The sequence below is a fragment of the Dasypus novemcinctus genome, chromosome 1, assembly GCF_030445035.2.
Source record: "Dasypus novemcinctus isolate mDasNov1 chromosome 1, mDasNov1.1.hap2, whole genome shotgun sequence".
Taxonomy (NCBI): Eukaryota; Metazoa; Chordata; class Mammalia; order Cingulata; family Dasypodidae; genus Dasypus; species Dasypus novemcinctus.
In genome coordinates, this window is record NC_080673.1 from 43,934,547 (window position 1) to 43,949,805 (window position 15,259).

General features: G+C 36.1%; 1 protein-coding gene across 1 annotated transcript in view; it reads left to right on the top strand.

Annotated features, from left to right (window-relative positions):
* The window catches only part of IQCM (IQ motif containing M), a 470,255-nt gene that overhangs the window by 177,739 nt on the left and 277,257 nt on the right, over positions 1–15,259 (top strand). The window contains exon 8 of the mRNA XM_004479990.3: positions 14,843–15,041. Within this exon, the coding sequence (XP_004480047.2) occupies positions 14,843–15,041 (199 nt within the window). The remainder of the gene's footprint in view (positions 1–14,842; positions 15,042–15,259) is intronic.

A 15,259-nucleotide genomic window follows, 5' to 3' on the forward strand; every position in this document is an offset into this window, starting at 1 on the left:
ATTAACAACATCTTTTGTTACTGTGGTACATACCCAAAAGAATTCTAATAGCCTTTTGACCTACAGACCATCACTCTCTGTATGTCTGCTTGATGGTCTCCTATATCTCCTGGAAATGATACTCTCTAAAACTTAAATGTGGTTAGGAATAAAATATTGAGTAGGATATCAGAAGTTACTTTTAGAATTACTTTAATTGTGTGGTAATTTTTTTCATTATCTGAAGCCCTATTATCCAAAGCTCTATTTTAAGGGTAACAAATCTGTGTGAATAGGTACCGAATCTTCATTAGTTCTGCCCTTTTTGAACAGAGGTGACAGAGTGGATGATAGTGGGTAGAGCCAGTTTGCCCCCATGACTGACTAATATATGTTTTGGGAGCAGTGGGCTACCCCAGGAAGAATAAATATCTGAATTAGGAGGAAGAGTAGAACAACTCATTACTTTCTCTATTCTGTAGATAAGCCTGTGAAAAATGGACAGCTCTGGTCACTGTGCTTCTGAAAAATCATCTCCCATTATGCCTTTGGCATAAATGGCCTAGTAATTTCAGTTTTCTTCAAGGGTAATTTTCTTTTTTTCAATGCCCTTCAGGTGAAATGTAGAAGAACAATAAAAAAGGAGTTTTAAATGTCTTGGGTAAAGAGAATTCCCTGAAAGCACATCATATGTTACTTTGATCCCAAAGCCAGAACCAACTAAATTTCCAACAAAAACTCTTTCCTTTCTACTTTTGCTTTTCTTTTATGTGAAATGATGATCTAAATTTAATTCATAATAAATAGTGCTCCTCCAAAGTTTTCATCTGTGCTAAGAGGAAGGAATAATTATATTTTTGAACTGAATTTGGAATTTAAAAATATGTGTTTTGCTTTGAGGAAAAGCTGTTGAAAAATTGAAGCCACGGAGCAGCAGTAGTCAGCAGCAGTAACAACAAAACCTGACTTTCCTAAGCAAACACATAACAGGCTTTAGGTAGAGAGTGACCTAGCAAGAAATACATGTGGAGGCTTTGAAGAGATTATCAGCCTCCACTCTTTAATATGATCCTTAGGGTTGGGGCAACCAAAAATGGTGGGGAGGGGGCTTGATTGTGAGGGATTGGGGCAGAGTAGCATTGGGGAATGGAGGGGTACAAAGGAAGAAAAGAAAGCCCAAAAGGAAACAAATCCCATTCAGATAATAAGCCATTTAAAAATGTTGACTGGTGGTGTTATCTTCCACTTTCCGGCAATTTTAGAAAGTCAGAGAAGGCCTGCTCTGCTTTTCGAAGTGAACATGTTTTACTAACATATAGTATTAAACTCATGGGAGGATTTAGAAATGAGATACTGTAACAGTTTGATATTATTTATGAATTCCAAAAATAGATATTGGATTATGTTTGTGAACTGGTCTGTTCCTCTGGGCATATTAGTTGTATTACATTCAGAGGTTTCACTTTTACTTGGCTAAATTATGATTAGGGCTTTGATTGGGCCATGTCAGTAGGTGTTGAGTTCCTGCCCGCTTGGTGGGTGGGAACTCCCAGAGAAAATGACATGGCAGAGGAGAGAATTGGAGTTTTGATGCTGGAGCCCCATTAAGTCAGCATACAGGAGAAGAACACAGAGGAATTGAGATGGTACAACAGACACAGGAGAGTCCCCCAGAAGAGACAGAGTCTGATAGTGTACAGCTGACCTTGTGGAGAGACCAGAGCAGCTGAGCCTGGGAAGAAATGAGCCCCGAAAGAGAGAGATGAACCTTATTCCAGCCTACATCTGAGACCAGAAGAAGCTGTGACCTTGGAGCCTGAAGAAGGCTGAATCCTGGCAGAAACCAGCAGCCATCTTGTTCCAGCACATGGGAACAGACTTTGGTGAGGGAAGTAACTTACACTTTGTGATCTTATGACTGTAAGCTTCTACCCCAGATATAAACCCTTATAAAGGCCTACAGATTTCTTGTTCTTTGCATCAGCACCCCTTTGGCTGACTAATACAGGTACTAAAATAATTTTGGGACACACATATTAGTTTCATGGAAATGTGTTACATCACTGTTGTTAAAAATCAACCTATGTTGATTTTGAATACATTGTTTTCAAATTGAACAGACCTCATTCAAGGGATTAAAATAGGCTACAAAGTTGGTTCACTTGTTACCTAAGTTGCTTCCAAATCTGGCATTCAGAGCAGGAGGGCATCACATGTTTCTCCTTCAAGGCTGCACTTACAGGAAACTAAAGCCCTCGACACAGCTTGGGAACAGAGGATCCAAATCAGAGTAAATTGTGTAAATTATAACTAAATTGCAAAGCATTTGGACAAAGCAGACATGCTAGTTTAATCAGGAAAGTGGTGATATTTACTTTTCTATAATTTAGGTTGGAAGATGAATTGGGGGAGGAAGACACTGCAAATCTCTTTTAATATGTTTCTGAACTTGGCAATCCAAACTGGTTTTGTCACATATTTGCAGCTTAAAAAGTGTTTGGCTTTTACAACAGCCAAAATAAGTATCCTTTAATCACTTTCAACCTATGAACAGATGGGCAAACAGTGCTTTTATAAATGGGGCATACAAAATACTTCAATATCAGCCAAAACTAATTAGTAGCAATATCTAAACCAAGCTCTAAAACTGATTTAGTGCTTAATATATATTATTGTATAAGCATTAGCAGTTGAAAGGAAATTCCCTGTTCAAATGTTAGCCAAGCTCAGTGTCTAATGTTCGGACATGATTAACTTACTAATTAACATTGTTTTATCTTTCCTCATGTTACCTTGCTTAATGCTTTCTTCTCTCCCTGAAAACATTATTTGATTTGGTACTTTGATCTTAGACTTGTCAAACTTAAGTGAGAAAGGAAAATTCAGCTACTCAGCCTTGTTCTTCTCTCACCTTTTCTTTGGAGTGACTTTTGTGGGAGGTGGCATGTGGCAAACAGGGTGGTCACTTCTAATGGTAAAAGCGGGTTTTGTGTCTAGCCCTATGATTCACATTTTAATTTTCAGAAAGATTTTCTAAAAGAGTTCAATGGAGACTCTTCAGTGGTTAAGAATCTCTATAAAATGTGACAATCCTCTCCATATCAGAATTGGGCTCAGATATTGTGGAACAAGATACATTTAAAAATAGCAGTTGAAGGGTAAGCTAAGGATAGTTCCTCTGATTCTTTCTTTGGAAAATGTCACTTAACAGTTACTATATTTACATTTCCCACAGTTAAATTGTACTCATTCTTCTATCCTTCATAATATTGAACAGTTCTATAATGAAGTCAGTATATTTGGTATTGCTGTATCTTTTCAGTGTAGCTGAAACAAACAAAAAGAATCAGCAACTGCCAGTGGCAACTTCTCTGAAATCATGATATAATTTTGCCCTTGCTTGGTTTTATCACATACAATAAGAGGAGGGCTTCCAATTCTGAGTGTGCTAATTAAAACTGCATGATCTTGGGAAGTCATTTAGTTTCTCTCTGCATTAGTTTCCTCATTTATAAAATCAGAATAGTAGTAACATCCAATAAAATTATTTTGAGGATTAAAGGAGAGACTCTGTCTGAAATAAATGCTAATTAAAGGTTACTACCACTGCTCTTAACAGATTTAATTGTTACATTTTTCTTTTATATTACATAATGTATATGCATGTTTCAGAAAATCTGAACAAAATTAGAAAAAGTATTGATTTAACTGGATGAGTCAGTGAATCACAATCCCTGAGGGCAGATCCTGTGTAGAAGTTCATTGAAAATACTTCTTCCATGATTCTGATGTAACCTTTGATTCAGAACCACTGCTTTAATACAATCACTTATGACGTTTTGGCATGTTTCTTTCTTTTTCTTACTGATAGGAATCTTAAAAAAAAAAAACACATTACAATCATATAATGCATATGATTTACCATCTTCATTCTCTTAACGCCATTTTATTAAATCAAAAAGTTTTTCTCAAGTTATATATAAACTTTTAAAAAATTTATCATCTTTTTTTAAAGATACATAAATCACACAAAATGTTACATTGAAAAATATAAGAGGTTTCCATATACCCCATTCCCCCCCGCCCCACTCTTCCTACATCAACAACTTCTTTCATTAGTGTGGTACATTCATTGCATTTGATAAGTGTATTTTGGAGCACTGCTACACAGCATGGATTATAGTTTACATTGCACTTTATACTCTTTCCCAGTCCATTTATTGGGTTATGGCAGGATATATAATGTCCTGCATCTGTCTCTGCAATATCATTCAGGACAACTCCAAGTTCCCAAAATGCCCCCATATCCCACCTCTTTTTTCCTCTCCCTGCTGTCAGCAACTTCTGTGGCCACTGTCTCCACATCAATGATATAATTTCTTCCATTGCTAGAGTCACAATAATTCTGTAGTAGAATACCAGTTAAGTCCACTCTAATCAATGTTTTATTCCTCCATCCTGAGGACCCTGGGATAGTGATGCCCACTCCACCTCTAAATCGAGAGGGGACTTATATCCCACATACATAAACTTTATAAACCACACTTCTATAATCTCACATAGAAGTCTGTTGCTTGACTACAGTACAATTTGCTTAGTTATTTGTTTCTAAACTCCCCCCATCAAAAAGAAGTTATGATAGACATCTTCAAACATATAGTTTTTTTCATACTTGAGATAGATTTCAGAAAGGAAATTAATAGATCATATGCTCTTCATTCATATTGCCAAAACACTTTTCAAATTTATTATACAGCCAAGAATAATTTTAGAAGTGCTTCTTTAACCAAACTTTCTGAAATTGGATATTTGTTATAGAGTTTTCCTCCAAATTTTGGAAGTGAGAAATGGTGCCTTGTTGTTTCACTTTTAATTTAAAATTATTGGAACATTTTTCTCTCAGTATGTTTCCGATTCATATTTTGCCAGGTTTATGTTTTAATTAATTGTAATAAACTTTTTATTTCATAATATGATGAAACTTTTAAGACATTGTGGTCATTGTAGAAAAAAGTATTCCAAATTTTGAAAATATTCTATAGATAAAATATAGGGCTTTCATTTTGGGGAGTATGTGCTATCTTTTAATGTGGATAAAGAATTTGAAATGGCATGAAATATACTTTTTTGAAGACAGGCTTGGGTGTTGGAAACTAAAAGATAAAAGTTCAGCATATGGTTTCTTCTTTGATAGATGTTGTTTTACCCAGGAAATGAGTGTAAATCTGATATAAGATAAAGGGAACTAATCCCTTTTGTTTATTCTGTATACTAGTCTTGGATTCTATTAGGTGGACAATAACTGAATAACTAACGTTTATCCTTTCCCTCTGGATTATTTAGCATAATCTGAACCCATTGTGAGGTGAGGGACACTAAAGAACTGCTCATCTTGTTTAAATCACCACAAAACTTTGGCCATGTAACCTTTATTCATGTTGCAACCATAAAAATTACCAAGACACTCTGAAATACTCTGATCTTAGATATAGTCACTCCACCCACTCACATTGGCTGCACTGCCCAGGACTGCCTATGCTGATGGCATTATAGTTTTCTTGGTCATCTGGGTTAGAAATTTCTTTATTTCTTCTTAGCCTTTTATCTACCTCTATGCTTTTTCTAATTCCTTCTAGAAGTAGCCATCAAGTTACTGCCCCACTTTTTAGTTCTTATCAGTCTTTTGCTCCATGAAGCATGCTTTAATCCTTAATTCAACATTCAAGTTTCCTCAGCCTGCCACTGGAACGCTATTCATTGTGATTTCTATCTTCTTAGTACCATATAAATCCCTGCATGAGATTTTAAAAACAGACTTTGAAGTCATTAGACTTGAATTCAAATCCAGGCTCTGTATCTTAGTATTTGTGTGGTCAGGGGAAAATAATATAACCTCTTTAAGCCTAAATTTTTCCATATGTAAAATGAGATGCTCAGGAGTAGAATGAGGTCTAAATGAGGTCATGCATTAAAGTGATTAGCATAGTTCTTTCTCTAATATTCACCAGCAGTTTCTGTTTCCTGTCCTGTCATATGCCACTCCAAAGGCATGTGTTTTCTTTCTTTTGATGTTGTTGGAGCTTGTTTATGACATTTGTTTTATTTTATATTTTTATTATAGTAGGGGACCTCTATCTAATCTTTGTCTATATCTATAGTTAATCTATATCTTTATCTATGTTTATTTATATCTATATTATCCTTAATACTAAAAGATACATTTCTTGTATGTAGGGGCAAGACATATATATATTTTCATTATTTTTAATTGCATTTTTTTAAAGATACATAGATCACAAAAAATGTTACATTAAAAAATATAAGAGGTTCCCATATACCCCATATCCCCCAACTCCTCTCACATCAACAACCTCTTTCATCATTGTGACACATTCATTGCATTGGGTGAGTACATTTTGGAGCACTCTGAACTGCATTGATTATAGTTTACATGGTAGTTTATACTCTTCCCAAGTCCATTCAGTGGGTTATGGCAGGATATGTAATATCCAGCATCCATCCCTGCAGTACCATTTAGGACAACTCCAAGTCCCGAAAATGTCCCCACATCACATCTTTTCTTCCCTCTCCCTGCCCTCAGCAATTACCATGGCCACTGTCTGCACATCAATGATACAATTTCTTCCATTGCTAGAGTCACAATAGTTATATAGTAGAATATCAGTAAGCCCACGTTAATCCATATTTTATTCCTCTATCCTGTGGACCCTAGGATGCTGTGGTCCACTTCACCTCTAAATCGAGAGGAGGCTTAGATCACACATGGTTGATGGATGTGATTCTCCTGCTTGCAGTTGTTGACACTCTCGGTTCTCTGGTGTGGTGGTTGACAATCTTCACCTCTCTGTTAGCTGACCTGGGTAAGTCCAATGAACTGCAGAGTAGGAGTTGCAACTCTGCTGAGGCTCAGGGCCCAGCTGGTACATGGCCTGTCCAGAGTTTCAAGTTCCTGAAAATACACTAACCCCAGTGCCAACCACAGGTTCTGTAAAAGTGGCAGAAGAGGCATGTGTAGAAAGATCACATCTGAGTCCAACTCCATCACACTCAGGAGCACAAATTCCAAATTAGGACCCACCTGACAACGCGCTGAACTCCAGAGCCATCTGCCATGACTGTGGAACCTGTGTGTCCCCATAGCCCTCAGGAGCACCAGTACCTGGGGTTGTATCTACTTTGTCTGTCTCTGAGATCCTGCTGAGATGTGCATAATTGTGACCCCTCTAATGACCTCCTGACTCATTTTGAAGTCTCTTAGCCATATAAACTCATTTGTCTTTATCATTTCCCCCTTTTATTCAAGGTCTCTTTCTAGTTGCATCACCAGCTGGTTATTGGTAGTAATCCCTTGGTGCCAGGGAGGCTCATCCCTGGGAGTCATGTCCCACACTGGGGGGAAGGTAATGCATTTACATGCTAAGTTTGGCTTAGAGAGTGGCCACATTTGAGCAACATGGGGGTTCTCAGGAGGTAACTTTTAGGCACCCTTCATCTCTAGGCCTAGTTGGAATTTCAGGCACACTGGTTCATAAGTATAGTCATCAGTATCAAGGCTCATCTTTGGACCATCCTTCACTGGTCTCTGTCCTTGCACTTGGGGGATTGTTGTTGTTCCATTGTGGAATGTGGCAGAGCTCTCCTGGCTTGGATCTCAGTACTCCCTCAGTTGTCATTTGTAACTCTAACTACTATGACAATACCCAATGAATATCTGAACATTTTTGTATACACTATATACATTTTGTGTACCCTGGAGAATTTACTCCCAACCATGTGTCCCCATCAATAACACACCACACCAGTGTACCTCCCCTGCCATGTACCCCTCTGTTGTCCAAAACTTCTTAAAAAATGAAGCCTGATATATTGGCAAGTTCAATTAGTAGGGAAATGAAATAGTAATGATAGGTTTAAAGATTAGAAATAGAATACATACTAATTTAGAAAAACTGAAATAAAGTAAGAAATAAATTGGGGTATTAAAAAATGAAAAATATCATAAAACTTTGTTTTTGACATTTTGCCTTTCATCAATATAATAGGTGTTGCCCTGTATGGACAGCGGCAAAGCAATTTCTTTCATTCCTTCCTCAGTGTTTACATCCTTTTTTTTTAATTTTAATTTTGTCTTCAACAAAATTTTAGATCACAGTAAAGCCACATATACAATATAGGGGCCTCTGATATATCCAACATTAAACCCTTTTTCCCCTTACTCAGCAATGATCTTTTTACATGTTCATGTTATATTTGCTGCAACTGATGTATAGATATTGAAACATAGCTACCAAACATGGTTCCATTATGGTTTCTATTTCAGAGTGTACACTTTGCTAAATTTTTAGTTACATTATGGTTTACATTTTAGATTATACACTTTTATAAATCTTTGGTGAAATTTAACATATCCTATATCCATCATTGCATGACCTTGTGGAACACTTCCATTTGCCCCAGTTACCCCTGCTTCCATCTGTTCTATTCCTCTCTCCCCCTCCCCTCAGGGCCCACAGTGACAACCAAGCTTCACTCCTTAAAGGACCAGATTCACAGATACTTGCAACAAATGCTGAGGGCTTGACACACTAGACTGTCCTCCCCCATTGGGAGCCACCAATTCTCTTGAGAGACACCCTTCCCTATGTTTGAGAACATCAGACCTCCCCAGGAAGGGGGTACACCTTCCTACTCATTGTATTTTTAGATTAAATAACATGGAAACTTGAATAACTGTAAACTGTAGTTAAGAATTAGGAATTTCATAATATATTTAGAGGTTCACTGGTTTTCTGCAGAATGGTCCTCATGCAGGTAGATGATTGGGGCTAAAAGCAAAACTCAAAGAATAAATAATTGAGAAGAGAAAACAATTTTTACTTGTGAAAATTTCCAAGAAGTGAATATGGTAGAACAACTGGGTCTCTGAGTGAAGAATATAAAGAGATATGTGAAAAGCCAACATTTCTAATGTTACAGCTAATCTGGTCTTGGTGTATAAAGGGCAGTTTCCTGTCATGACTGTCATTCTTTAAGAACCATCATATATTAGTATTTCAAGAGTTAAAGAAAAAGTTGTTTTGTTATGTGCTAAGTAATAACTTACAGATAATGGCTGTAGGATTCAACTATTTTGGAGATTAGTCTAGTCAGAATTGCCTGGTTTTGGTTATCACCAGGAAAAATATATCTTTCCCCCAGACCGAGATATTGTGGGTACACATATTCATGATAGAGACAAGTTGTCAATTTGCTTTCTCAGCCTTATCTTATGATCAAGTTCTACTCATAAGGCTCTGCTTTGACCACAAAATTTTGTTCAGCAACTTCTGATTCAATATCATTAATTTGGTGTTTTGTTGGGGGTAGTGTCATTTACAAAGAAGCAAGAAATGTTGATTAAAATATAAAGACCTCCATTTTTGGATGGTTAACAAAACTAGAATCATATGACTTCAATCTAGAAGAGGGAACTATCTTAAGCAAAAGAGGAGATACCTGGCCAGTTTTCTAGGAGAACTTGGTGGCATCATTTTCACAAATAAAGTGAGTCCATGTTCCTTAATAGTGGCTATTACCTCTAGTTAAATGACTTGTCTTTAAATATGGCCTCTTTGTCAGGAAATGGATACAAACTAGATTTTTCAATGGCATCATGGCAGGAAAAAGCATTTTTATTATAGTTCTGTAAATAACTACACACTTACAAAATATAATGAACTCCATCAAGGCCTTAACTATTGTTCTAACTTGTTTTGTAGGCACAATAAATTAATGTGTTCTTACTTTCTGTAGAATCATTATTCCTGATGATTTATTAACTTAAAATCTACATTAAAATTTTCATTAGGATTTTCCCCAAGTTCTGAGGGGTTAGTTCTAATCATTTATATACCATTTAAAGGATGTTTTATTGTAGTTTGTACATACAAAGCCAAATAAATTGAAATTTATAAATAGATCCAAATCAGGAAAGGGAGTTTTCTCGTATTTTTTATTAGAAAATAGATATTACTCACAATTTAATCAGTTTATTTAATCCTAGATAATTATTTCTTATTCTGATGATCTTGGATTAAGCAGACTACCACCACAAAGTTGTCTGTCTCTGGATGAACCAAGTCTTGAAATCTGAATCAGTTCTTTGATATTGCCCAGTAGGTTTTTACTCATGGTATCTGTTTAAGCTCAGAAGCTGGTAACCATAGGTCTTTCCTTCTAGCATAAATTGTTAAGGATATGCATTCTTCAAAAGGCTATCATTCTTTTGATTTTTTTTTCCAAAGACTCAGTTTATGACCTATAACTTGTAGCAGGAGATTTGGGAAAGTGTGAGGGAAAAGCAGAACTCACCAGTTGATAATCAGACTGAATGCTGTTAAATATTTAGTATGTTTGATATAATAACCAACAGTATCAGAGAAGAGGAGAATAGAGTCCTCTGTTGAGTAAATCATTCTATTAGTCATTGATCACCTTGAAATAAGAACATATTATTGACAGTGAGAACATTAACAAACCTCAAGGTTTTAAAAAGTTAATCCCACAAAGTTTATGTAATGCGTGCCATTATTTGACAGGGATAATTTACATTTGAAATAAAATCTTTTAAATTATCAATTTGACAGTGATTGCACTGGTTTTGTGGATGAATGTAAATAGTTATATATATCAATTATGTATTGCTGCAATAATATCACCAAGCCTAGTAACACCTATTTAGTACTTCTCATGAGGCTATTCTGATGATCTAGATAAGATTCAGCTGCTGTCGCTTGGGCTCACTCAAGCAAGACAACCTGTCTCTTCTCCATGTGGTTTCTCATCCTTTAGAGGCTTGTTGATTTGTCATATACTTACAGAATTCTGAGAGAACGGAATTGCTTAAGGCCCCTTCAGGAACATGCCCAGAACTGGTACATCACCACTTCCATGGATTCTGTTGCCCAAAGCAATTTACATGTCCAGTCCAGATTCACAGGGTGGATAAATAGACTCTACCTCTACAAAGTAACAGTGCAAAGATATGGATATTGGAAGGCATTAATTGGGCCAACAATGTTAGTCCATTTACCACAATGTGCTTCTAATACATTTATAGTAATATTTTAGCTGTTACATATTTAATGAGGCAGAACTTTTCCTTGATTAGTCACCTCTTTTCATATTTTTGGCTTTGATAAATAGAATAGCTTTCACTATAGTGCTGAGATAGATAAAAATATGTAACCCTCCACATATGTCTGGTCATTTCTAGAATTCCTCATTTTATACACTGAGGAAAAAATCTTTTAAAATCGAGCTTTGCATTTGGGAAAAACAATTGTTAGAGGAGGCAAAGTATGAGCAAAAGTCGTAAGTACCTTTAGAGTAAAAAAAGAAACAGTTACAAGTAACATTAAATATTAGGAACACCAGATTTTTGCAAGAAGGGGATCATGAAGAGTAAAAGTAAGATTCACAAGCATAATAAAGAATATTTTTGTGATATGAGGAATTTTTATCATCTAGGTAAAATATCTTGAAGGCACCGAATGATTTTTTTCTCTATCAAATTAAGAGCAGACTATATATTGAACAATCAGTTGGTCAATGTAATAGACAGGAAATCAAATTCTAATTTTATTCTTTTTGTACACCAACCATGGAACAGTTTATAGTCAAGGATTCACAAGAATGTCTGTTTTATAGTTCAACTCATCAAAACTGACCTAACTTTAGCAAAATTTGGTGTATTTCAGAACTACTTTTCAAATTCAATCTTAGAAAATACAATTTACTATCCCTCATGCCTTCTAGAAATTATTCTACAGCCTTAAATTTCTATTCCTTTATTTTTTAGCATTCCAAGTATCTAGAGATGAACTGTTTATTGAAATCCATATGTTGGGGGCATCTAAGATAAAATTCTTTTCTTTTTCTATTAAAAAAAGACAAAACAGTGTCATCATTTTATAAACATATTTGCATTTCTTTGGAATTATTTTATTTAATATGGTCCCAATCACTCATATCAACTACTGCACTCAGCCAAAATAACTAATACTTATTTTTTCAGAGATACACATGTGCACACACTATTGAAGTAGGTAACTGAGAATTGTGTGCCGTTCGAGGTCACCTAGGATGAGCAGATTTCCAGAGATGACTGCCGATGCCTGAGTGGTACACATCACATATCATCCTACTATCACCCATATCCCCCTTAAGATTTTCTTATATCTGGTTATTAGAACTTGGAGCTTTCTCTTACTTCTTGGCTTGTGTCAGCTGGGCATTCCATTGCACTGCATTTATTTCTTCTGAGAAGGACAAAAAGCCATAAACTCAGAATCCCTCAGATTTCACAGTAAGTCTTGAAGTTCTGGACAAGCCAGAAGCAATCGTTTCCATTTTATCTGCACTCCTATTTTATCTCCTATATCAAGACTCATTCCTAAAAATCGTTATATATATAAAGTAAAATATCCTCTTAGAAAGCAAAGCTCCCTATTTTCTAAGCCATGCAAAATCAGTCTTTACTTCAACAAAAATCCAAACAGACAAACAAAACTTTGCCTCATTTTCTACCTCTTTGTGGCAGGTTTGTCTGTTTGAATAAGATATCCCTTTAGTGCACAAAAAGGTATATTTTTATGACTCCTTATCCCTAGAAGTTTTCTTGAGAGGAAGAACTAGCTACAAATGCAAAAATAAAGTTACAGTTATATGAACAATGTAAAGGCTGTGACAGTTTGAATTTGGTAAATCCTAAAAAAGAAAAAGATTATGGTTTTGAATTAGTCTGTTCTTCTGGGTGTGAGAGCCTTTTGATTGGACTACAGCAGTGAGGTGTGACTCAGATTGAGTCTCTGCCCTCTTGCTGGGTCTGATACAAATGGCGACAGAGAGATAGGCGCACTGGAAAATGGAGCTCTACCAATTTGACCCTACTTTGTGAGAGAAGGCTCGAAGATCGCTAGCAGCCAAAGCTTAGGCACAAAGCCCCCAAGAGGCTGGGCCCATGGAGCAGCTCAGGGTTGAGGAGATGAGCCATATGCCTGATAGTTCAGAGCTGAACTCAGGAAGAAAGCTAAGCAGCCAAGACTGAGAAAGGAGGCAGAGAAAGAGACAAACCCTATGCCTGGTTGCCCACAGCCAAGCTCTGGGAGGCGGTAGATTCTACTGGGGAAGGCAGGGACCTCAGCAGAGATCTGCGATAATCTTTGCCACGAGGAAGTATATCTGCTGATGCCTTGATTTGGACATTTCATAGCCTTGGAACTGTAAGCTTTTAACCCTAATAAAATTCCTATTGTAAAAGCCATTTCTGGTACTTTGCCTTGGCAGCCCCATGTGTAAACCAAGACAAAGGATAGCTTCCCAAGAAGGGAAAAGGACTTACTCATTTCACACACACGGGTACAGAGGGAAATATGAATCTCAGTTTTGTTTTTTCATCCTTATTTATGGGGTCTAAAGTAAATGCACAGCACAATTTGCTGTGACTCAGAAAATCTCCCTGGTCTATTGTGGCATCTTGGTAGTAGGAAAACCAGAGAATCAAATAGGACGCAAGTAATACTTTTTATGAAAGTTTCCTGATCTGGAGTTGATAAGTATTCTAGTGGACACAAAATTATTTCCTGAATGATTTTAGCTATAGTGACGTACAAACAATGTACAGCACAAAGGAAATCAGAAGATACTGCAAGCTTCAAGACAAACTAGCAAAAAAGACCAATGCCAAAGACAGCTGGATTCCCTATCATTTACAGCCCAACAGAGATTTAGATGGCTGGGTCAAATAACCAAAGTTAACTCCCTGACATTTTAGTCATAAAGGGAATAAAAAGGATGGCTGTGTCCAAAACAGAATCAGACTTAGTCCAGAACCAGCTTAATGTAGAAATTAAAACAGATAAAGAGGAAAAAAATATTCAGAAGCAGAGTCAGTGAGACTCACTCTTGGAATCAAGATATTTGGACTTGGAATTCACAGGTCCACAAACTGTATACCTCTTGGGCAAGACCCAGCTCTGGTAGATGAATTGACTTGAACATCTCTGACTGTGAAAGGGATATTCAGAAACAAAAGCCTTAAAAAAAATAAATGATTTTTATATGCTCAGAATGACAAGGGAACTAGACTTTAAATTTTGGAAGGCTTTGGGAAAACAGACTACCATATAATAAATACAAAAGTTATATGAAGGGAAAAAGCACACCAGGTTACCAAGTTTACAGATCATCTGTTCAAGGTAGAATATCAACAGTTTTCTCACATGTTATCCTCACTGCAAGGGTCACCCATCTCAGTATTGCAGGGCATTTTGTAGTTTCCAGTAGTGTATATAAATCAGCTTCTGTTGATCCTAGAGTCCGTGAACCTACCACTACACCACAGTGTCTCTCAACAGAGAGTACTTAGAACCAAAATTACTTTTTGGATGATGTTTGGTAAGGAGAATATCAGTGCCAAATGGTTTTGAAGTAGCCTTGAGTTTAAAACAGGTTCTGGGACACAAAGATTTTTTTGACTAACTCGGCCATATCTCTCATATGAGAATGTTTTATTCCTCAGACACTATACCTCTCTTTTGAATAACTGTGGATAAACTTTGACGAAGTCTTTTTCTTTTGGATTTCCTTTCTGCAGATGGTTAATTTTATGCATGTTAAATTGATTCTGGCATATTCAACCATCTTTGGGGAACATTATTATTAGTACCATAAATGATGTCTATGTACAGATACAATATATTTCCTATTTCAATAAATTAGTCTTTGAAATGAATTGAAGACTGTTTATAGAAGTATTTATTTTTCTTATCTTTAATAGGAAAGTTTTAAATTTTATTTTCAGGACAAAATCTATTGTCAGTAAAAGTGAGAAAAGTGACAATAAAGTTAGAAGAATTGGACCACACATAGAAATCTTCCAAGTGTTCCGAGAAAAGAACAAATTTGTGATCACCAAAAAAGTAGTCAGAATGATTGTCATCGTGCAGGCACGTGTCAGGGGGTGGCTTGAACGCCAAAGGTACAAAAGAATAATGACCAAGGTAAGGAATGTGTTAGGTTTCATAATGTATTTAAAATTTTTTTATCTAAATTCTTTTAAGTATAATTTAATAATTACCTAGTTAATATGTCTATAATTTATGTATGTAAAGTACTATCTGCATTCTTCTGATTAAGGAAATATTATGAATTATCTGCTCTTCTGACATGTTCAGACTATGCCAAGTTAGATACTCTAAAAAAAAAAAAAGACCTTGCT